The sequence below is a fragment of the Vipera berus genome, assembly GCF_964194415.1.
Source record: "Vipera berus genome assembly, chromosome: 4".
NCBI classification, from domain to species: domain Eukaryota; kingdom Metazoa; phylum Chordata; class Lepidosauria; order Squamata; family Viperidae; genus Vipera; species Vipera berus.
This window is the reverse complement of record NC_138206.1, coordinates 119,311,905-119,336,781: the sequence shown is the minus strand read 5'-3', so window position 1 is coordinate 119,336,781 and position 24,877 is coordinate 119,311,905. Positions and strand designations below refer to the sequence as shown.

At 40.5% G+C, this 24,877-nt stretch overlaps 1 protein-coding gene across 1 annotated transcript in view; it reads left to right on the top strand.

Annotated features, from left to right (window-relative positions):
- The window catches only part of LOC308668010 (uncharacterized protein), a gene marked incomplete at both ends in the record, with an annotated part of 237,759 nt that overhangs the window by 181,381 nt on the left and 31,501 nt on the right, over positions 1–24,877 (top strand). Inside the window, one exon of the mRNA XM_081327671.1 lies at positions 7,899–8,118. Within this exon, the coding sequence (XP_081183797.1) occupies positions 7,899–8,118 (220 nt within the window). The remainder of the gene's footprint in view (positions 1–7,898; positions 8,119–24,877) is intronic.

Below are 24,877 nucleotides of genomic sequence, written 5' to 3'. Positions count from 1 at the left end.
CAGATTGAAGAAATATATATATATATATATAACAATATTGAGAAACAAAGAGCTTTGCGCTTTGGAGAAGTTTGAGAACATTCCCCTATTTAATAATAATAATAAAGTTAGAAGGAACCTTGGGCGTCTTCTAATCCAACCCCCTGCTCAGGCAGGAAACCCTATACCATTCCAGGCAAATGGCTGTCCAATCTCTTCTTTAAAATTTCCAGTGTTGGAGCATTCACAGCTTCTGGAGGCAGGTTCTTCCACTGATTAATTGTTCTAACTGTCAGGAAGTTTCTCCTTAGTTCCAGGTTGCTTCTCTCCTTGACTAGTTTCCATCCATTGCTTCTTGTCCTGCCTTCAGGTGCTTTGGAGAATAGCTTGAGTCCCTCTACTTTGGGGCATCCCCTGAGATATTGGAAGACTGCTATCATGTCACCCCTCGCCCTTCTCTTCATTAAAGTAGACATACCCAATTACACCAACTGTTCCTTACATGTTTCTTCATTCCATGAATAGCTCAAGTTATTTCATAGGTGATATGGTGACCTCAAGACTTAGAAATAGGCCTGGGTCAGGAATTGAGCTCAGGTTTAATGAAAACACCCATATGTAAGTAGGAAAAGGCATCTCAAAGTCAAAGCCAAAGAGAAAAAGAGAATGAGCTGCAGATTTCTTGTGTCATGTCATGAAGTCCTTCTTGTTCATTAAGCAGAAAATCCTCCTGCAATTAAGAAGCAGAGATTTGTCTCTCAATGGGGGTGTTATCCACCCTTGGCGTGTCTCTTGGGTCTTTACAGTAGAGCATTCAGATCTAATAAATCTAACCACTCTTTTCGGTTTGGGCTTTTGTTTAATTAGCATCAAGAAGTTGTGTTTCTAATGCCCCCCTTGTTGTAAATAAAACAATGTAGACAACCTTGTCAAGCAAGATCTGATCAACAGAATGCCTGTGTTAGAACTGACAAGCGTCTTGCCACATAAGATTGATGTGCAGCTGAAATTTACATCAGCTGGACCAAGATTCAATGGTGAACAAAGTAAGGTTCTACATTTAAGCAAGAAAAAACAAATGCACAAGTATAGTGTAGATGGTACCTTGCTCAACTGTGAAAGGGATCCTGGAGTCCTAGTGGACAATCCCTTAAATAGGAGCCAGCTGTGTGGTGCAGCTGCCCAGAAAGCCAACACAGTGCTAGGCTGCATTAACAGAAGGATAGAATCAAGATCACACGAAGTGTTAATACCACTTTACAAGGCCTGGGTAAGGCCACACTTGGAATCCTGCATCCAGTTTTGGTCACCACGATGTAAAAAAGATGTTGAGACTCTAGGAAGAGTACAGAGAAGAGCAAGAAAGATGATCAGGGGACTGGAGGCTAAAACATATAAGGAACTGTTGCTAGAATTGGGATCTCTAGTTTAATGAAGAGAAGGACAAGGGGTGACATGATAGCAGTCTTCCAGTGTCTCAGGGGCTGCCCCAAAGAAGAGGGAGTCAAGCTGTTCTCCAAAGCACCTGAAGGCAGAAGCAATGGATGGAAACTAACCAAAGAGAGAAGCAATATAGAACTAAGGAGAAACTTCCTGACAGTTAAAACAATTAACCAGTGGAACAACCTGCCTCTAAAAGCTGTAAATGCTCCAATACTGGAAGTTTTTAAGAAGAGACTGGACAGCCATTTGTCTGAAATGGTATAGGGTTTCCTGCCTGAGCAGGGGGTTGGACTAGAAGACCTCCAAGGTCCCTTTCAACTATTGTTATTGTTGTTGTTGTTGTTGTTGTTGTTGTTGTTGTTGTTGTTATTATTATTATTATTATTATTATTATTATTATTATTATTATTATTATTATTATTATTATTCTGAATCTCAGGTAATGAGATGCCTAACATTTAAAGTATGCTTCAAATTTAACTTGACTCCTGTTGACTTTTCAGTGCAATTTTGGGATTTCTACTGGCTACTGTTTTACTTCCCAGATTCCCCAATGACAATAAGATCTGCTGATTCTTAGCTTTTGGAAAACATCTAAAGTTGAGTAAGAGAGGCCAGCTAAGTGGGCAACCAAATATGCAAAAAAAAAAAATATGCAAATGGCATTTTGTATCTTTTTAAAAAAGTTTTATTAATAACATTTGGAGCTTTATGTATGTTATTGCTTTGCTTTCTGCCCCAAAAGGTATAATAGAGATTTGAATTTAGGGCTGATTCTCCCAAATGAATTTGCAACAAAGATTGATCACTACAAGTGGTCTTAAAAAGCAGAGAAACAGATCCACTTTTGTGTGTATGTGTGCCTCCGTAAAATATTAAGAAATAGAAGAGCTGAGTCTTTTTAAGCAGTTTGGTGTTGTTTCTTCCACAAAATCATATAGTGTGACAACTTATTGAATTATGTTGTTTCCTGAGAATGTCTAGACTCTGAAGATGGAATCATTTTGCTAAAACTTTGATTTATTGGGAACTCAGCATTTATTCCCAAACCTTTGCCCTTGTCATGGTCTGGATTTGTCTGCAAAGAGCTTGCAAATGTTAAACTATTTATTATTCACTGTTTAAACTTTCAGATGCAACTTCCAGGGGATATTTCATCTGTCAGTTGACTTTAAAAAGCTGACCATTAGAATTCAAGTCAGAAACTACCTTTAGTTTTTGCAATATTTTCACTTCTTTCTTTCTTTCTTTCTTTCTTTCTTTCTTTCTTTCTTTCTTTCTTTCTTTCTTTCTTTCTTTCTTTCTTTCTTTCTTTCTTTCTTTCTTTCTTTCTTTCTTTCTTTCTTTCTTTCTTTCTTTCTTTCTTTCTTTCTTTCTTTCTTTCTTTCTTTCTTTCTTTCTTTCTTTCTTTCTCTTCTCCTCCCTGTCTTTCAATGACCCATTAGTGATTTATCTCATTTGAAGAGAATTATATTAACTAAAATCACTGTTCTTAGTTAGGAATTTTAGGCTAAAATTTGGGCTTTACTGACCAAATTTAAATATTTATATATGAATTAATGATGTCAGCACTAGAGAGAGAAATCAAAGTAGAAATGGTCTTTTCTTGTAGCAGCAGCAAATTTAATCTTCAACCATTGAAACAGCTCCCTGTCTATTGCAATGTTTATTAATAATATATCATCTTTCTCCATTGTTTAATTATACCAAGGAAACCTCCAACGTCAAGTCAAATAACCATATAAGATGAGGGTTTATATCTCTTCATGGTCTGAAAGGACTATGATGCAATTATGCGAGTCTTTCAATTAAAAATCAAGCATCTGTAAGATGATTAAAATGTAAAAGAGGCCAGACACTTTCCCAGAATTAGCTACAGAATTAAATGATTGTCAGCAAATGCAGCTTTTACACTTGCAAACTTACTGCCTATGTACTGCAGTTAAGAAAAATTGATTCAAAGGCACGAATAGAATAGAATAGAATAGAATAGAATAGAATAGAATAGAATAGAATAGAATAGAATAGAATAGAATAGAACAGAACAGAACAGAACAGAACAGAACAGAACAGAACAGAACAGAACAGAATAGAATAGAATAGAATAGAATAGAATAGAATAGAATAGAATAATAACTTTATTGTCACTTTAAATGTACACTAATCAGCATATATTAAAATGAGATTTCATTGCATACACCTCTCAAAGGGTAACTGTCTCCGATATACACTGCATAAATATGACAATAAATAAATAAATAAATAAACTAAAACAAATTATGCATATACCCACATACACACACAGAGAAACAACACAGTCTAGTTCGGATGTATTTATATACATGGCAAGAAAAACAAAATCTTGAGAGTTTAACCACACGAGTTTACTAATGCTTCATCTCCTGACCCGCATACCGCAAGGGGGCAGTAGGGTATAGTCAGAAAAGTTAAGGTTTTTTTTCCCCCTGTGTTCCCTCTTTTCTTTGTTAATGTTAGGTCACTCCCTTTTGTAGATGCACATGCATATAGCTGTCCTTGCTTAGCGATCACAATTGGGACCCACTTCTTCACCATGTTGCCTTTCAAAAATGGTAGTTAGCTATCCATCCCACTTCTACTTACACAAAATCGTTTCTTTGGCCATGGAGTGCCTTGTAATCAGCAGTTACTGAAGCCTAAAATATAAGTTATGTTTGATAAGTAGAGAGGAATATTCCTATCTAGGCTATGTTCTATGCTAATAAATGATGACCTACACCAGGATTTTTTGGAACCAAAGAATGGGATAGAAAATATAATAAATTAAAAGTCAGATGTTTCTCCTCCTCCTCCTCCTCCTCCTCCTCCTCCTCCTCCTCCCCCTCCTCCTCCTCCTCCTCCTCCGCCTCCTCCTCCTCCTCCTCCTCCTCCTCCTCCTCCTCCTCCTCCTCTTCTTCTTCTTCTGAGTTGTTAAGGGCTGCACATTGAATGCAGTTTTGTCAGCCACTTACAGATCTATCTAGCTTACTAAGAAGCAGATTTGTGGTTTGCTTTGTCAAATGCCTTACTGAATCTTGGCCCATGGCAATGTCAGTGCAAAACCAGGGCAGCTCTGTATTCCATAGGCAATGTGCATGGTTATCTTGCATTGGATAAGAGCAAATAGCATATATAATAGTTCCAAGAATTTATAGATGTTTCAATTTTCTGCTCTCCAGTTCTCACCTCTTAGACTTCTGCTTCTGCAAAAGTTATCACAAATCCATATTCTCTCTGTTAGATTGTGGTGCACACTCTCTTGGGATATTTAAGAGAAGATCTCTGTAGCCGAGTTCAGAAATTTTCCTGAAAATGTTTACCTGGAATGAAAAAAAAAAGGAAAAATAAAATAAGAGATGGGAAACATACACAATCAGATGAACTGTCTAAAATATATTTGATGGAACCTTCAACTCGTAAAGAGAGAACACAGATCAGAGATTCTATATGTTTGTGCGTAGAGTGAAAATAAACGTTTTGGAAATAATACAAAAATGTTCATACTGATGGCCTACAATACTGTAATGATGACTGAATTTATTACAGGCAGTCAGATAATGAGTTAGTGATAATGATAACATATTATTATTATTATTATTATTATTATTATTATTATTATTATTATTATTATTATTATTATTATTATTATTATTATTGTTATTATTATTAATTTATTTATTGAACTTATATACCGGTACTACCCTTCTCCCGTAGGACCCAGGGTGGTTCACAAGGCAATTAAAACAACATTACAATACAAAAAGTTAATAACAATTAAAATAGATTAAATTATCCTTGATTAAAAATCTAAAACCCCCATAACTCTGATTTTAAAAACCCAATTACAATAAGTTAAAAAATTAAAAAATTCTCAGTCCTGGCCGGAAAGCTCAAAGAGCCAGGTCTTCAGGTCCCGGCGGAACGAACGAAAATCAGGGGCAGTCCTGAGCTCTACGGGTAACTGGTTCCAAAGGGCAGGTGCACCCACAGAGAAGGCCCTCCCCCTGGGTGTTGCCCGCTGGCAATCCTTTGCCGGCGGCACCCTGAGAAGGCCCTCCCTGTGGGAGTGCACAGGACGAAGGGAACTTGATGCCGGCAGCAGGTGTTCCCTCAGATATCCCTGGAGCCAAGCCATTTAGGGCTTTATAGGTCATCACCAGCACCTTGAATCTCACCCGGAGGGCAACCGGAAGCCAATGCAGCTCACGGAGAAGAGGTGTTACGTGGGAGTATCACAACTCGCGCGGCCGCATTCTGCACCAGCTGAAGCCTCCGAGTGGTCCTCAAGGGCAGCCCCATGTAGAGAGTGTTGCAGTAGTCTAACCAGGAGGTCATGAGGGCATGCTACGGTTAACAATCATTTCAGGGGCAAATATTAGTATGATGTCATACACAAGATGATGCAAAAAGGAAAAGAGAGGGGAAGAGGGAGAGAGCAAGGAAGGAAGGAAGGAAGGAAGGAAGGAAGGAAGGAAGGAAGGAAGGAAGGAAGGAAGGAAGGAAGGAAGGAAGGAAGGAAGGAAGGAAGGAAGGAAGGGGAAGGATGGAAGGAAGGAAGGAAGGAAGGAAGGAAGGAAGGAAGGAAGGAAGGAAGGAAGGAAGGAAGGAAAGAAAGAGAAAGAAAGAAAGAAAGAAAGAAAGAAAGAAAGAAAGAAAGAAAGAAAGAAAGGAAGGAAGGAAGGAAGGAAGGAAGGAAGGAAGGAAGGAAGGAAGGAAGGAAGGAAGGGGAAGGATGGAAGGAAGGAAGGAAGGAAGGAAGGAAGGAAGGAAGGAAGGAAGGAAGGAAGAAAGAAAGAAAGAAAGAAAGAAAGAAAGAAAGAAAGAAAGAAAGAAAGAAAGAAAGAAAGAAAGAAAGAAAGAGTCATCCTAATTTCAATACAAAAATAAAAGTATTTGACCTCTCTATAATTATTTCCTGGAACAGGGGATGGGTATCACCTTTCATCATTAAGCCATCTGTGTTTCTTTTAAAGTGCTTTTAAAATTGTTTAAATCCTTTAAAATTCTTTCATTTCTTTTAAAGTTTTTTTTTTAATGGCACTTATTTCTAAATGATAGGTCTTTAACCTTATCTGGGAAAATGTAATGTTTGGGCAAATCTTGCCAAACAAAAAAAAAATGAAGGACCAAGACGTGTTTGTGTATTAAGAATTAGATTTATGCAGGAATCATAAATATGATCACCATTAGTGAAATGGCCAGGCAAAGGCGGGGTAATTTTATTCCATAAGCAATTCATAAACAAGCAAGCTTCTGTTGGGTGACAAGTGTTGATGTTGCATTACATCATTACTATGAAAGTTTGCCTTTCTGTCTCTTTCAACACAGAGCTGAGAATGGAAAAGCTGAGAAATATTTATTTGACTGGAACATTTGCATACCACTTTCCCCTTTTAAAAAAAACAAAACAAAAACAACGTGGTTTAAAATAAATTCTGCTTAGAACTTTACCTGAGCTACGGTATGGAAAGGGTGGGTGGCAAAGGATACACTTGAATTTCTATTTGCAAGAAATAACCAAGATAAAAATCAGCAATCCCTAGTCTTGGCTCAGTGGGTTAGGAGGCTGAGCTTGTCAATCAGAAGATTGGCAGTTTGGCGGGTCGAATCCCGAGTGCCGCGTAGCAGAGTGAGCGCCTGTTACTCATCCCAGCTTCTGCCAACCTAGCAGTTCGAAAGCACGTAAAAATGCAAGTAGAAAAATAGGGACCACTCCGGTGGGAAGGTGACAGCGTTCCGTGCACCTTTGGTGTCTAGTCATGCCGGCCACATGACCACGGAGACGTCCTCGGACAAACGCTGGCTCTTCAGCTTTGAAACGGAGATGAGCACCGGCCCCTAGATTCAGAAATGACTAGCACGCATGTGCGGGGGAACATTTACCTTTACCTTTTTTTCCTTTAGGAACTCAAACAGTTTACAAGGGGATCAGTTATTTGATCCCCCCAAAGTCCTGTGAAGTTGGTGCGACTAAAAGAGAGGGACTGGTTAAAATCACTCAATGAATTTCCAAAATGAAGGATGGGTTTGAACCTGATCCTTCCTAATCTTTGTTCAACACCTTGAACAGAGCCATATTATCTTCCACAGATGTGGAAGAATTGGCACAAAAAATAGAAGAGAGACTGATGAGCATTTTTCACACTTACGACCTTTGCAACACTCCCACAGTCTCCTGATCACAATTCGGCAATTGGAATGTATTTATAATGCCTGCAGCGTCCCAGGATCATGCAATGACTTTTTGCGATTTCTGATCCACAAAGTCAACGGGGAAGTCAGATTCACGGAACAACTGCATTACTAACTTAACAACTGCAGTGATTCACTTAACAACAAAAAGAAAGTTTGTAAAATGGGGCAAAACTCACTTAACAACCGTCTTGCTCGGCAACAGAAATTTTAAGCTCCATTGAGGTTGTACGTCAATGTGATGTCTCCCTTGTGCAACTCCCCAGATTTCTCCTCAGATGTCAGCTCAGAGGAGGTTGAGCCCATTCCTGACACATCAGGATCTGGGGTGATTGATGGCTCTGAATGGCTGTCTGGAAGGGATTTGGAGGAGCTTTCAGCTGGGAAAAGTTTGCAGTGGCAGATAGCCAGAAGAGAGGAAGAGGAACTGCCCTCTGCACCTCATCCGAGAACACGTAGGGCAGAGAAAAGGCAGGAGCAGAGAAGGTCAGCCAGACTACTCAAGAGGAGAAGAGCCCACCTGTATTGGTGGGCTGCATCAGAAAGCTGGCTATTTATCACAGCGGACAGATGGGGGCACTGCTAGGAACAATGTGCTGATTTTTTTAGTTGTGTGTTTGATCGTCATGATTCCTGCTTCACTCTGGACTGACACCGTGTTTGGAATTGTGCCTTGGAGACTTTTGAACTTTTGTTGCCCCACGAGCTCTCTGTTGTGTGGATTTAAATTTTGCCTGGTGGAGTTATTTACTGTAGTTTGAGCAACTTTTTCAGTTGCTTTGTGGACTATTAGGCCTTTGCTGTGTGGACTAATCTTGGTCTGCTCGTGGCTGGACTTAATTGGGAAAGTTTTGGTCAGTGCTTTTTTTGTAAATGAAAAAGGTGCCGGAACTCACACATGTCATACAACCCGCCTTGCCTACCCTACAAGGTTCCATCCAAAAAAGGTGCCGGAACTCCATTCTGAGCGTTCTATGAGAAAAAACGCCCTGGTTTTGGTTAAGGGAATTGCTGGGGAATATTAATAAACTCACAGTTATGTGCGAGTGTGTGTGTGAGTGAGGCAGCACCATCAAGGGCAACCTGTATATGAAATGGCTCCCATTCATTGCCCCCAAATCCTGAATTAACTCAAGACCTTCTGTCTTTCCTTAAGTAGTTCCTACCCTGAATTTAAGGTAAACTGTTGTAGGCCTAACCCTGACAGGCCTTGACTTCCAGCTGAGTTCCACTTCCACCGACAACTCTGAACTTTTTGCAGCAATGTGTGAAAGCGTCATAAGTAATGGGACCCGCAGAGAGTCTAGTCTGACTGTAAAGATATTTAGGTTGTACTGTATACGGTGCCGAGGAAGATGTTTTTCTGTGTTTATTTTAAACATGTTTTCCAGTATGAATTCTGTTTCTTAGGCCAGAAAAATTCAGAGAGCCTTGGCAGAGCATGAGAAGGTGAGAAGGGGCAAGCAGCAGGGGATACACACACACACACACACACACACACACACACACACACACACACACACACACATACACACACAGAGATATCTTTCCGGTCTATATGCTCATTAGCTTTTTCTCCAGCGAATGTTGGATTCAGAACAGTAGGAGAGCGACAGCCTGACACCTTAATTTAACTTTCCAAAGTGTACCAGAGTGAGCTGCTTCTAAGCCTGTTCAAGCAGCATTCTGCCTCACAATGGGAAACTCTCCGAAGGAGAGCAAAAGGAAGCACAGTTTGGAAGAAGACCTGGAGAGAGAAGTACAGAATGCTTAAAATACTCAATTAAGTGCTAGAGCTCTGCTAAGTCAATTTTGCCACGAAGTTCTTGTTTCATTTCCCAAGCTCTGTATAGAATTTATTTCCTGGATCTCACTTATACGCTTAGACTTCAAGAAACCATGCCCAGACCTTCAAGTTGCAGACTGCCTGGGATTTTAATAATAATAATAATAATAATAATAATAATAATAATAATAATAATAATAATAATAATAATAATAATAATAATAATAATAATAATAATAATAATAATAATAATAATAATAATAATAATAATAATAATTATTATTATTATTATTATTATTATTATTATTATTATTATTATTATTATTATTATTATTATTCATCGCACAGTCAGCCAGATGTTCAGACTGGATTTGGCATTTTTGTCTACCTATCGAGTCCACTGTTTCTTCATCTTCTTTGCATAGGCGGCACTCACTGTCTGTTGCTGTCTTCTCAGTTTTGACTTTGTATGCATTTGTCCTTAAGGCTTGGTCTTGTGCAGCCAGAATTAGTCCCTCGGTCTCTTTCTTCAACTTTCCTGCTCTTAGCCATTGCCAGCTCTTGTTATTATCTGCTTTCCCAGCTGTTTTCTTAATGTACTGGCCATGTAGTGCTTTGTCTTCCCATGCCTCCATTCTGTTCTTCATTTGGTCTTCCTTGTAGGCCAGTTTGGCCTCTCCAGTAGTCAGCAAGCCTTCCCGATATACTAATTTCAGTGAATCTTCATCATTGTCCCTCAGATATTCTTCCAAAGCCATTTCTTCTTCTTCAACCATCTGATGTACTTGCAGCATTCCACGTCCACCTATTTGCCTTGGTAGATAGAGTCTGTCAAGGTCACTGCATGGATGAAGGGCATGATTCATTGTCATTATTTTTCTGGTCTGAGTCTAGTCCACTATTCCAGTTGTGTATCTAATGACTGTGTTTTTTTAATTATTATTATTATTATTTGAGGGAACACCTGCTGCCAGCATCAAGTTCCCTTTGTCCAGTGCGCTCACACAGGGAGGGTCTTCTCAGGGTGCCGCCAGTAAAAGATTGCCGGCGGATAACACCCAGGGGGAGGGCCTTCTCAGTGGGCACGCCTGCCCTCTGGAACCAGCTGCCTGCAGAGCTCAGGACTGCCCCTGACCTTCGTTCATTCCGCCGGGACCTGAAGACTTGGCTCTTTGAGCTCTCCGGCCCAGGCTGAGAATTTTTAACTGGGGTTTTTATTTTCAGGGATAATTTAATCTTTTTAATTGTTTTTTAACTTTTGTATTTTGTATTGGTGTGATTTTAAAATGCCCTGTAAACCACCCTGAGTTCTTCGGGAAAGGGCGGTATATAAATCTAATAAAATTAAAAATAAAAATTAAATTATTATTATTATTGTTGTTGTTGTTGTTGTTGTTGTTGTTGTTGTTATTGTTATTATTATTTTTACCTTGATGTCTACCAGTTTGAGCCTTTACATGTTAAAGAATTTCTCCTGCTTGCCTCCAGGTATTAAAATTGAATTTTCTCTCATTTTCTTTTACCGCCTTGTGTACCACTGCCCTGAAGTGTCTCACTTTTAGCCAAAGGCACACTTAAAATATGGCAACCCACCATTTTAATGATGTCCTACATTGTGTGGGTACAGTTGCCATCAAATATCTTATCTATTTAAATATCAGAGTGATTTGGATGTTTGCATGTCCTCTTCTATACTTACCTTCTATCACTTCAGATCATTTCAGTCTTCCAGCCTAGAGTGGTGCAGTCTAGTGGAGCATGAGGTCTTTCCCCCTCTCCAGATGTTTGAGTGGAAATGCAAGGTTTTGTCTTGGATTTTCATGTAGGCAAATCATTGAGCAATGGTGGGGTCCTTACTGCTCTCTGAGCTTGGTGGTTTTCTTGCAGATGTTTCATTATCCAAACTAGGTGACATCATCAGTGCTAGAAGGGAATGGTATTTGTGGAGAGGAGGAGGAGGAGAAGGGGGAGGGGAAGGAGGAGGAGAAGAAAAAGAAGAAGGTGGTGGTGGAGGAGGAGGAGGAGGAGGAGGAGGAGGAGGAGGAGGAGGAGGCTGTGAGGTCCTTGGTGCTGTCTGAGCTTGACTGTTTTCTTGCAGACATTTCATTAACCAACTAGGTAACACCATCAGTGTTAGAAGGGAGTGGTAAATCCCACTCCTTTGTAGCACTGATGAAGTTACCTAGCTGGATAATGAAACCCTTGCAAGAAAACCACCAAGCTTGGAGATCGCCAGCTCAATCACCAGTTCAATCTGAGTTACAAATATTCTCTTCTATTGGTACTGAGCGGCAGGCCCTCACTTCTCATAGACCTAGCAGTTTCCATATCCTTAAACATCAAACCAATTCCCCTAGTTCAGACGAAGCATTTGGAGATCTTTGAGAGAAACCAAAAGCATTTTGGAAAAGACTGGAAACATTTCTCAGAGCCCCTTATTTGACATTAAAAAAACAAAAAACAAAAAAAATCAGGATCCTGCTGTCATTAAAACAGGATCAGGGATCTCTGTTGGTTGAGTAGAGTTTGGTTTCAGGGGCTAGACTCAGAAGCCTTAGAACAAAAGAAATACGAAATGAGACATGTTTGGACTGGAACACTGCATCCACCACATTACAAAAAAGATGTTGGAACTTTGGAGCAACTAAGACGATTAAAGGCCTGGAGACTAAAACATATGAAGAAGAGTTGTAGGAATTGGGTATGGCCAATCAAGAGAAAAGAGGGACTGGTGTGTGTGTGTGTGTGTGAGTGTGACATGACAGCAGACTTCCAGTATTTGAGGAGGGGCTGCCACAAAGAAGAGGGGGGGTCAACTTAATTTCCAAAACCCCTGAAGGCAAGAAGCAACAGATGGAAACTAATCAAGGAGAGAAGCAACCTGGAATTAAGGAGCAACTTCCTAACAGTGAGGACAATTAAACAGTGGGGGAAAAAAACATGCCTTTGTGGATGCTTCATCACTGGAGGTTTTTAGGAGGAGATTCGACAACCATTTGTCTGGTGTGGTATAGGGTTGGACTAGAAGACCTCCAAGGTCCCTTCCAGCTCTATTCTGATTGATTGATATTGACTGCAGGATGGATATTAGGGAACAGTTCATGTGTCCATATGGACATGACTTCTAGGTCTTAAGCTGAGCCTATGTTCTCCCTGAGACCTGAGCCGTGGACATTTGAAATCTGAAGTCTCAATCTGCTACAGGGCAAAATCCAAGAATTTTATCACAGGCTATAAATTGTTTTTTTTTTCTTTTATTTTGCATGTTCAGGTGTTTCTCCTGTAAACTGGCCTTTTGTTTTTTCTTCTGAAAAAGCCATTTTTACCTACACAGCCCACTTATGCAACACTGATCTACAAGCTAGCTCTCCTTGAAATTGGGATTCAGTTCATGCTGACTGTGTTTTGCCATGTATCTTTTTTTTCTTTCCAAAGGCTCCTTCATTTATTTATTTCAGGGAATTAGTTTCTTGGGGACTCCATTTTTTGTTCTTGTTCTTGTTGTTGTCGTCCATGCCAAGCTTCGGAAGTTTGATCTTCAAAAGCAAAAGCAAACCAGAGCAAAGCAAAGAGCTCTCATTCATCATTTGTGAGCAAATATGCAGAATTGATTTTGTTTATGTTGTATCTAGCTTCTTCAGGTTTTTTTTTCTTGGACTACACCCGTAACAGAAACGAAGCAGAGTTTGGTGAAGGTAAGACTGGTTTTATTTCTTCCTGGTGATAAATAAGATAAAGATAGTAGATAGATAGACAGATAAACAGATAAACAGATAGACAAATTGTTGTTGTTGTTAGTTGCGAAGTCATGTCTGACCCATCGCGACCCTATGGACAACGTTCCTCCAGGCTTTCCTGTCCTCTACCATCTTCTGGAGTCCATTTAAGCTCACGCCTCCTGCTTCAGTGACTCCATCCAGCCACCTCATTCTCTGTCGTCCCCTTCTTCTATTGCCCTCAATCTTTCCCAGCATTAGGCTCTTCTCCAGTGAGTCCTTCCTTCTCATTAGGTGGCCAAAGGATTTGAGTTTTAGCTTCAAGATCTGGCCTTCTAAAGAGCAGTCAGGGTTGATCTCCTCTAGGACTGACCAGTTTGATCGCCTTGCAGTCCAAGGGACTCACAGGAGTCTTCTCCAGCACCAGAGTTCAAAGGCCTCAATTCTTTGGTGCTCAGCCTTTCTTATGGTCCAACTTTCACTGCCATACATTGCAACTGGGAAGACCATAGCCTTGACTATACGCACTTTTGTTGACAGGGTGATGTCTCTGCTTTTTAGTGTGCTGTCTAGATTTCCCATGGCTTTCCTCCCAAGGAGCAAGCGTCTTTTAATTTCTTGGCTACAGTCCCCATCTGCGGTGATCTTGGAGCCCAGGAAAATAAAATCTGTCACTACCTCCATTTCTTCCCCATCTATTTGCCAGGAATTGAGAGGGCCGGATGCCATGATCTTGGTTTTCTTAATGTTTAGTTTCAACCCAACTTTTGCACTGTCCTTCTTCACTTGCAACAAGAGGCTCTTCAGTTCCTCTTCACTTTCTGCCATTATAGACAGATAGATGATAGTTTATAGGATACAGATGGAGATGAAGATGAAGATGGAGATAGATAGATAGATAGATAGATAGATAGATAGATAGATAGATAGATAGATAGATAGATAGATAGTAGAATGGAGATGAAGATTGACAGATATTAATGGAGAAATAAATAAGAAAGAAAGAAAGAAAGAAAGAAAGAAAGAAAGAAAGAAAGAAAGAAAGAAAGAAAGAAAGAAAGAAAGAAAGTTAATAGACAGACAGACAGACAGACAAACAGACAGACAGACGATAGATAGATAGATAGATAGATAGATAGATAGATAGATAGATAGATAGATAGATAGATAGATAGATATGGAGACAGATATAAATGTAGATAGATAGATAGATAGATAGATAGATAGATAGATAGATAGATAGATAGATAGATAGATAGATAGATAGATAGATAGATAGATAGATAGATATGGAGACAGATATAAATGTAGATAGATAGATAGATAGATAGATAGATAGATAGATAGATAGATAGATAGATAGATAGATAGATAGATAGATAGATAGATAGATAGATAGATAGATAGATAGATATGGAGACAGATATAAATGTAGATAGATAGATGATAGATAGATAGATAGATAGATAGATAGATAGATAGATAGATAGATAGATAGATAGATAGATAGATGATGGAGACAGACACACAAATGGAGGTAGAGAAAGATAGAGAAATAGTTACAGAGAGATCCATGGATTACCTGGATGGTGGGAAAGAGGGAGATGATGGCCAGGTAGATAGTAGATAGACAGAAAGACAGACAGGGATGTTTCAAAGTATCCAAGTGTAACCATTCAAAAATTTCTTTCTGAGTTCTGAATGTCAAAGATTTGAAATCCAAGTCGAGCAATTCAGGTCATTGGGCCTACAGGCAAAGCAATGAAGGTTTTGTTGCTTTCTAGAAAGTTCAAACTTAGCAAGTACTTTGAAGAACACCCTCACCTTGAAACCTGTTTTCATTTACTCTGCTCAGTGAACATTAGATTTGCAAAAGTAGAAACCTGAACAAGAAGCATGGAAATCGGCATACGTGGTAGAAGGGCATTAGCAACATAATCAGGCATAGCTCTGCTAAGCGAACATAATTTTGTTTGGCAAATAAATGGAAACACACAAAACACATGCTGTGTCAAATGTTGGTTTAGTTCTACTGAAGCAAAAACTATTTTCCATTCTCTTCTAGTGTCACTTAGGTTGAGATTCAGCAACGGGAAGGTGGGCCTGGATGTATTACAGCTGGATCGGTTCTGCACTTCTCTCATTTAACTCTATGAAACTGAAGTGTGTAAGAATGGAGATGATCGTACTTGCCTCTCTACTCAAACTCTGCAAGCCTTAGAAAAATAACAGAATAACAGAGTTGGAAGGGACCTTGGAGGTCTTCTAGTCCAACCCCTGCTCAGGCAGGAAACCCTATACCATTTCAGACAAATGGCTGTCCAATCTCTTCTTAAAAACTTCCAATGCTTGAGCATTCATAACTTCTGGAGGCAGGTTGTTCCACTGGTTAATTGTTCTAACTGTTAAGAAATTTCTCCTTAGTTCTAGGTTGCTTCTCTCCTTGACTAGTTTCCATCCATTGCTTCTTGTCCTGCTTTCAGGTGCTTTGGAGAATAGCTTGACTCCCTCTTCTTTGTGGCAGCCCCTGAGATAATGGAACACTGCTATCATGTCACCCCTCACCCTTCTCTTCATTAAACTAGACCAGGGGTCTTCAAACCTAGCCCTTTTATGACTTGTGGACTTCAACTCCCAGAATTCCTCAGCCAGCATGCTTGGCTGAGGAATTCTGGGAGTTGAAGTCCACAAGTCATAAAAGGGTCAGGTTTGAAGACCTGTGAACTAGACTTACCCAGTTTCTGCAACCGTTCTTCATATGTTTTAGCCTTCAGTCTCCTAATCATTTTTGTTGCTCTTCTCTGCACCCTTTTTTACACCATGGCAACCGAAACTAGACAAGGAATAAGTATCCTATTTGTCCTCATGCTTTACCTTTTAATTTTACTTAGTTGCACCTGTGGTAAACACAAGGCACTGTACTTTATACCTGCTTTATACCTGCTTCTAGATTGGCAAAGTCCCATTCTTTTACAAGAGAATGGAGCTTTTCATTCTTGGCACAGTACATTACATACTATTGAAATACAGCCTCTTTCATTATGCAGGGCTTTCGCCCTCTCTCTGAGGCTGAAGCAAATGCCCTTGAGGACCACTCGGAGGCTTCAGCTGGTGCAGAATGCGGCTGCGCGAGTTGTGATGGGGGGGTCTCCCGATACTCCCATGTAACACCTCTACTCTGTGAGCTGCACTGGCTTCCAGTTGCCCTCCGGGTGAGATTCAAGGTGCTGGTGATGACCTATAAAGCCCTAAATGGCATGGGTCCGGATTATCTTCAGGAGCACCTGCTGCCAGCATCCATTTCCCATCATCCTGTGCGCTCCCACAGGGAGGGCGTCCTCAGGGTGCCGCCAGTCAGGGAGTGCCGGCTGGCGGCCCCCAGGGGGAGAGTGTTCTCGGTGGGCGCGCCTGCCCTCTGGAATCAGCTGCCTGTGGAACTCCGGATGGCCCCCGACCTTTGCTCGTTTTGCCGGGACCTAAAAACTTGGCTATTCGAGCTTGCCGGCCTGGACTGAGGGTTTTGGGTTAAGGTTTTAATTTTTAATTATTTTGGGGCTATTTAATTTAATTTTATTTTAACCTGTATATATATTGTATTGTTTTAATTTGCCCTGTAAACCGCCCTGAGTCGGTATATAAATCGAAATAAATAAATAAATAAATAAATAAATAAATAAATAAATAAATAAATAAATAAATAAATAAATATCATGCATTGTCTGAGTCCTTGCCTGCCTTAGATGTTTCCTTCGAATTATAGAAAGGGAGAGAGGAAATACAGGGCTGAAGTCAGACACCGGAGGGCAATAGGATAGCTGCCTTGGTCAGTTCCATAAACCTTGAAGAAACACAGTAATTCAAAGTAGAGTAAGAAATTAGACACAATCTCTGCAACTTTGCTCTAAATGGTGAAGGCACCAGACTAGAAACCAGGAGACAAAGAATTCTAGTACTGCTTAGGCATGAAAGGCAGCTGGGTGAATTTGAGTCAATCACTAGGAGATGGTGAGTTCTAGTCCTGCCTTAGGCACAAAAGGCAGCTGGATGACTTTGGGCCAATCACCAGGCAACTGTGAATTCTAGTCTCACTTTAGTCACAAAAGCTACTGGATGACTTTGGGCCAATCACCAGGCAACTGTGAATTCTAGTCTCACTTTAGGCAAGAAAGCTACTGGATGACTTTGGGCCAATCACCAGGCGACTGTGAATTCTAGTCTCACTTTAGTCACAAAAGCTACTGGATGACTTTGGGCCAATCACCAGGCGACTGTGAATTCTAGTCTCACTTTAGTCACAAAAGCTACTGGATGACTTTGGGCCAATCACTAGGCAACTGTGAATTCTAGTCTCACTTTAGGCACTAAAGCTACTGGATGACTTTGGGCCAATCACCAGGCAACTGTGACTTCTAGTCTCACTTTAGTCACAAAAGCTACTGGATGACTTTGGGCCAATCACCAGGCGACTGTGAATTCTAGTCTCACTTTAGGCAAGAAAGCTACTGGGTGACTTTGGGCCAATCACCAGGTGACTGTGAATTCTAGTCTCACTTTAGGCAAGAAAGCTACTGGGTGACTTTGGGCCAATCACCAGGCGACTGTGAATTCTAGTCTCACTTTAGTCACAAAAGCTACTGGATGACTTTGGGCCAATTACCAGGTGACTGTGAATTCTAGTCTCACTTTAGGCAAGAAAGCTACTGGATGACTTTGGGCCAATCACCAGGCGACTGTGAATTCTAGTCTCACTTTAGTCACAAAAGCTACTGGATGACTTTGGGCCAATCACCAGGCGACTGTGAATTCTAGTCTCACTTTAGTCACAAAAGCTACTGGATGACTTTGGGCCAATCACCAGGCAACTGTGAATTCTAGTCTCACTTTAGGCACTAAAGCTACTGGATGACTTTGGGCCAATCACCAGGCAACTGGGACTTCTAGTCTCACTTTAGTCACAAAAGCTACTGGATGACTTTGGGCCAATCACCAGGTGACTGTGAATTCTAGTCTCACTTTAGGCAAGAAAGCTACTGGGTGACTTTGGGCCAATCACCAGGCGACTGTGAATTCTAGTCTCACTTTAGGCACTAAAGCTACTGGATGACTTTGGGCCAATCACCAGGCAACTGTGACTTCTAGTCTCACTTTAGTCACAAAAGCTACTGGATGACTTTGGGCCAATCACCAGGTGACTGTGAATTCTAGTCTCACTTTAGGCAAGAAAGCTACTGGGTGACTTTGGGCCAATCACCAGGCGACTGTGAATTCTAGTCTCACTTTAGGCACTAAAGCTACTGGATGACTTTGGGCCAATCACCAGGTGACTGTGAATTCTAGTCCCACTTTACAAGCCAGCTGGGTATCTTTGGACCAGTCCCTTTCTCTATCAGCCCAACTCAGCTCACAGAGTTATTGTTGTGTGGCAAATAGGAGGAGGAAGGAGCATTAGGCATGAGGTTTTTTTTTAAGAAAAATAAAGGCAGGATTTTTTAAAAAAAATCTAAAAACAAAAAAAAACACAAAAAACCCCTCACATATAAATACATATTCCCCGATTCTAGACACCTGTTAAATTATCAGAATGATTCCCAAACCAGCGAAGGAAGATTATGGGATTCTGAAGAATGCTGTTTCGTGTAGGTAATACTGAAGAAATGGAGAAAAAAATAAGATTATTGGATGATTTAGCCCCTAAATGTGTGATTATCAGTGCTTTTTTTGTAAAAGAAAAAGGTGCCAGAACTCACACATGTCATACAACCCGCCTTGCCTACCCTACAAGGTTCCATCCAAAAAAGGTGCCGGAACTCCGTTCTGAGCGTTCTATGAGAAAAAAAGCCCTGGTGATTATACAAAAAAAAAACACAAAAAAATGGATAAAACAAATGGAGACTTGCCCTTAAAAAAAGGTCATCTGTCTTCTGTCATTTGGTGGAAAGTATCCTCAGATGAAATCCCTTAAGCCCAGATAAGTAATTTGGGAAGAAGACATATGTTTAGGACCTCTGCTCAAGCTATGTAAAGCTTGGGAGGTTAAAAGTTAGCCTGTTGAGTTAGGCCTGGAAATAACGATACACTGGAGCAGATGGCAAAGTACTAGCAAATAATTATATGAGCTTGACCCAATTTGCTCCCTTGTGGTCAACTAATCGAGACTTCTAGACTGTTATCAAAGACAATCCCATATATAATAAATTGCAGCATTCCGAGCAACATAGCTTTTCAGTTACAGAATGCCTTTGTTTAGCAGGCTATTACCTGGGATTTACCTAAACATAAAAAGGAGGCTAGGTTAAAACAGAAAAGGATTTTTTTTCCCCCAGTCTGGTTCTCAAAACGATGATGGAAAAGACTTCAGGGATACTGCATCGAATTTTGAGGCTTACTCAGCTTCCCTCTATGCAATAAATTATTATTATTATTATTATTTTGCATTAGAGGAAACAAATTAATATGGGGGGGGGGTGGTGGCAGCATTAAAAACGTGAGTTTCCTGAGCGATGGAACAAAAAACATTACGTCACCATATTTCACAACACAGTGAGTTAGTTTTTTTTTTTTTTTAGATCACCTGCATTCCTACACAGGAAAAGATTAAGGGGGGGAAAAGGAAAACACGGCCTAGACCAGGGGTGTCAAACTCAATTTCATTGAGGGCCGCATCAGCATTGCGGTTGCCCTCAGGGGGCCGGGTGGGTATGGCCTGGGTGGGCGTGGCCTACTGGGTGGGCGTGGCTAGAGTGCGTATGGCCTACTGGGTGGGCATGGCCAGCTCTACATCATTCACATCAAGGGTGCCTATGGGGGCCTGGGCAGGAGTGGGATAGATCTGAGGGTCTCTGGCAGAAGGAGGGTCTCTGGGCCAGGGCCAAGGCAGTGGGGGCCATTCCCTCACTGTTTCCAGGATGGCTTCGCGGGCCACATGAAACCACTTTGCGGGCCGGATCTGGCCCCCGGGCCTTGTGTTTGACATGTCTGGCCTAGACCAAATGGCCTTTAAAATATCACAGCGCATCTTCATTTTTGCGAATGTGTGCATAACGTTCCCATTAGGCTTATGAATCAAAGTACTGTGTGATTATCGCCCTTAAATTAAGTTCGCCGATCACTCGGATTAATTTTGCAAGAAGGTGGTATGGTGGACGACAAGGAGATCCCCCCCCCAAAAAAAAAATGTGTTACACAATTTGAATGATGTGTAACAACAGTTGGCAAATGCTGTTTAAGTGATGGGATAGGTAAGGGGTCATCCTTATTTGTCTTTGGCACTAATGTCCTCCTGTTCCCCCAAAGGACTCAGAAATGACATTTGTAGTTCCTTCTTTGCAGGTTGAACTACCACTTCGTAGTCGAGGGCAAATTTAAGTCACCCAGTAACAACTACCACATTTGGGGTCCAGAAGTAAATGTGTATTGTCAAGGCTATGGTCTTCCCAGTTGCAATGTATGGCAGTGAAAGCTGGACCATAAGAAAGGCTGAGCGCCAAAGAATTGAAGCCTTTGAACTATGGTGCTGGAGAAGACTCCTGCGAGTCCCTTGGACTGCAAGGCGATCAAACCGGTCAGTCCTAGAGGAGATCAACCCTGACTGCTCTTTAGAAGGCCAGATCCTGAAGCTGAAACTCAAATACTTTGGCCTCCTAATGAGAATGAAGGACTCACTGGAGAAGAGCCTAATGCTGGGAAAGATGGAGGGCAAGAGAAGAAGGGGACAACAGAGAATGAGGTGGCTGGATGGAGTCACTGAAGCAGTAGGCGTGAGCTTAAATAGACTCCAGAAGATGGTAGAGGACAGGAAGGCCTGGAGGAATGTTGTCCATGGGGTCACGATGGGTCGGACATGACTTTGCAGCTAACAACAACAGTAAATGTTTCTTTCTCAGTGGCCTAAGCACCAACATTACATTGATAATAATGAGAAGGAAAAGAAAAAGGAATATGAGATTTGGACAATGGGATAACCAACTTAACTATGTAGTCCCATTCAAAACACTGTAGGATGGGAGAAAGTGCTGGACACCAACAGAGATTTAACTTAAGCATTGACACGGAGGGTCTCCAGGTAGCCTGCTTGAACAATTATGGTAGTTTTAGTTTGTTCCTCCCCCCCCCACTCCAAAAAAGAAATTATGGTGGAGATAATCAGAATTTGAAAGCTGTGCAGTGCTTTCTAATAAAATCTGGCATGTTTCTCATTCAAATGCGCGAAAGAATTACTAGAATTATTTCTAAACTTTCATCTATCACCCCTTGAGCTTCAATGAGCATCTGAGCTGGATGGGTGGAGAGATCAAAGTTCTATTAGTCTGGTGTTGACTCTTGACTCCAAATGGACTGGATCGCTTTAGAACAATCTGTTTTCAGCTTTGAGCTTTCAGATTTCCCAGTGTTTCAATCATTGCAGCTACTGGCCATCCTCTTTTTCTTTTTCCTTCCTTACTTCCAAGCTTTGGGCATTTGTCAATTTGTCAGTTGGGTCCCCTAAAATATGTTCAGAAGTGTTAGTCTCCGTGTACCCTTAAGATACAAGTCAAGTATGAAGTCCAAGATATAAATTCAGAGTAGGTTTTAACACAAGATTGTTCTCATTATAGATAGTAACAATCAATCTCTTGTTCTGTTAAATCTGGACTTAAAACTATGCAAATTTTGCTCAATAAAATCAAAGTGATGCTTCCTTTGTAAAAAGGGGGAAAACACCCTCAGTCATGTACTCAGAAAAGTTTACTAAGTTTTGCTTGTTAACCTTAGACCAGAAATAAACAATCTACCCCCTCTTATGAAAAAAAGTCTAAATGTTGGCAGTTAATTAATTTTCACATAGACATGCTCTATGATTTTCTGAAACTAAGCATTGTGACTTCATAGCATTTATGAAACTGCCATTGACTCCCAGCGTGTAGCTGCGATGTTGCCATCCCTTTTAGCATGTAAAATTGAAGAGGGTTATTTTTTGGGGAAAATTATTAGAAAGGTTTGTGATTCCTTTTTGGAATACTATGAAAATCCATCTGCTTTTATTTGTGGATTAAAATCTTACATGATCTAACATAGCCATGTTTTAAATACCAGGTAGATGTGCAAATACATGCACTGGTCATTTAGAATCACCCAACCATTGTTATCTCAGATTAATAGTGTTGTAATGAAGATGGTTCCTCCTCCTCCTGCTCCTGCTCCTCCTCCTCCTCCTCCTCCTCCTCCTCCTCCTCCTCCTCCTCCTCCTCCTCCTCCTCCTCCTCCTCCTTCTTCTTCTTCTTCTCCTTCTCCTTCTCCTTCTCCTTCTCCTTCTTCTCCTTCTCCTTCTCCTTCTCCTTCTCCTTCTCCTTCTCCTTCTCCTTCTCCTTCTCCTTCTCCTTCTCCTTCTCCTTCTCCTTCTCCTTCTCCTTCTCCTTCTCCTTCTCCTTCTCCTTCTCCTTCTTCTTCTTCTTCTTCTTCTTCTTCTTCTTCTTCTTCTTCTTCTTCTTCTTCTTCTTCTTCTTCTTCTTCTTCTTCTTCTTCCTCTTCTTTCCTCAAACATCTCATTTCCATGGTGACTAACTTTTGTTTATATTTTGTTATGAATGTCCATGTTTGACACTGGTAATATAGGGTGGGGATGAATATGCTTTGTATGAAATGCTTCTTTGTGCTGATCAGTAACGCCTTACGTTGTAGGAGTGGAGCAAACTTGATTGGCCTTACTGCATCGCATGTTAATCTCCTCTTCCATTCCATAACAATCCATCAATCAATCTTGACTCTGCTTTGGATTTTTGACTCTGATGGATTTTTATTTATTTATTTATTTATTTATTTGGCTGGGTCAACTCAACATGTTCCTTGTTTCCTGCAGTTCTGAAACTTGAAACTCCGGACTCAGACCAGTTCAGAAGGTGAACATTGTGGAATATACTTCTCTCCGATCCAAGTTCAGTTCATCAGTCTAGCCTCTCTAGGCTATGAAGCTTATCTTAGCAGGGGTTGCTTCAAAAACTCAGGAATGTCTTTCTAAGGAAATGATGGAAGAACTAGAGTCAGTTTCTTGACAGGAGCTGCAAGCCTAGTTCAGTACAGGACCTTAGCGAACTTCTGCTTTGCTTCAGGGCTAGACTAACTGGGATCTAGTCAAGTCATTTAAAGAGATCAGGCTTCAGATGTCTCAGAAGAGGCCCTAGGATAAGCCAGGGCTAGTAAGGAGACAAAATGGTCAGAGCTATTACAGCTATGCTTTGAGGGACTTCAGGCAGGAAAGTCAAGATTGATGGATTGTTATCTCCATGTGGCATCAATTCTACATGGACTAATTTTGTTATACAGGCTGTCTTGCTTTTCATTTTATGTATGAAAAAATATCTACCTTCATCATTTCTGATTCTCAGCTGGAGAAAAGTGGTACATTTGCTTTTTTTCCTCTCTCTCTCGCACATGTACTCAGATCCAGTAAGGCAGTATAACAATCAAGGACCCGTAAGTTGGGCTATTTCACACAAAGTGAGTGTACAGAAATTGTTTTCTGTTAAAAGAAAGGGGTGGGGCCTGGGGAAATGAGCATTCCAAACATGATGCATAGTAGGGATAATCAGACCGAAATATGCTATCATTTTACCACCTCCATATCTGCTAGATTGCCTAGTAAGCCTCCGATTTGCATAATTTTCTTCAATTTGTATGTGATTTATCTTTGACTCAACTAAGCAAGGCCAGTTTTGTTTAGTGCTTGGATGACACTTTAGCCCTGACAGGAAAGTGAAGAAAATGACTTAAAAAAACAAAATATTCCGTATTTCCTCTCATCCAAGAATTGAAACTGACTTACTGTGGAACAGGATGCAAACTAATGTAGACTGTTTCCACAATGAATATGCCAGTTGCAATAAATATTTCAATGAATATGCAGGTTTGAAATAAGTATTACTTCAGCTGGCCTTAAGAATTCATTACTATCTGACTCTGGATTTATTTATTTATTTATTTATTTATTTGTTTGTTTGTTTATTTATTTATTTATTTATTTATTTATTTATTTATTTATTTATTTACTTATTTATAAAAGGTCATGAGAACAACATAGATAGAGAATAAATTAAAATAACCAAGGAGATTAACTAAGTTAAAAAAAGAGCTTTATAATACATTGCTAATTTCCTCCCATTAATTTTCATAGCACAAAATGTACATTACAGTATTTTTGAGGACAAGTATTTCTTACTTGATTTGGGAATTTTAGCCAAGACTTTCCCAACTGCATTAAAAGAGAGAATAAATCAAATATTCTTCACTGTTCATATACTGAACCAAAGGATGTTGTGTTGTGCATGGCAAGAAGACGCAACTACAGAGACGTAGTCTATTAAATAATTTTAATATACCTCCTTTAATTTCCTTCTGGACTCCTTCACATATATAATTTGCAATCTTTATAGTGGTCAGTGACCCGCATAATTTTTCTTTTTTCTTTTAACCACCCTGTAATCTCCTGGATTGGAGTGGAATTGGGGCAACTGAATGGAGCTGAGCATTTACTGGCTGGATGCCTTTCCTGACACCTATGTGGAGTTCACAGCAGATATATATATTTTCTGAGTGCCCAGAGAGAGAAATATCTGCCACTACATAGGATTGAACTCACAGTCCCCCTTGATTGTCAGGCGAGAGCTCCACCTCTAGACCAGGGCTTTTCAACCAGTGGTACAGGTACCACCTGTGGTACATTGGCACATGGCAGGTGGTACGTGACCATCCTACGAAAGTGGTAGCAGGG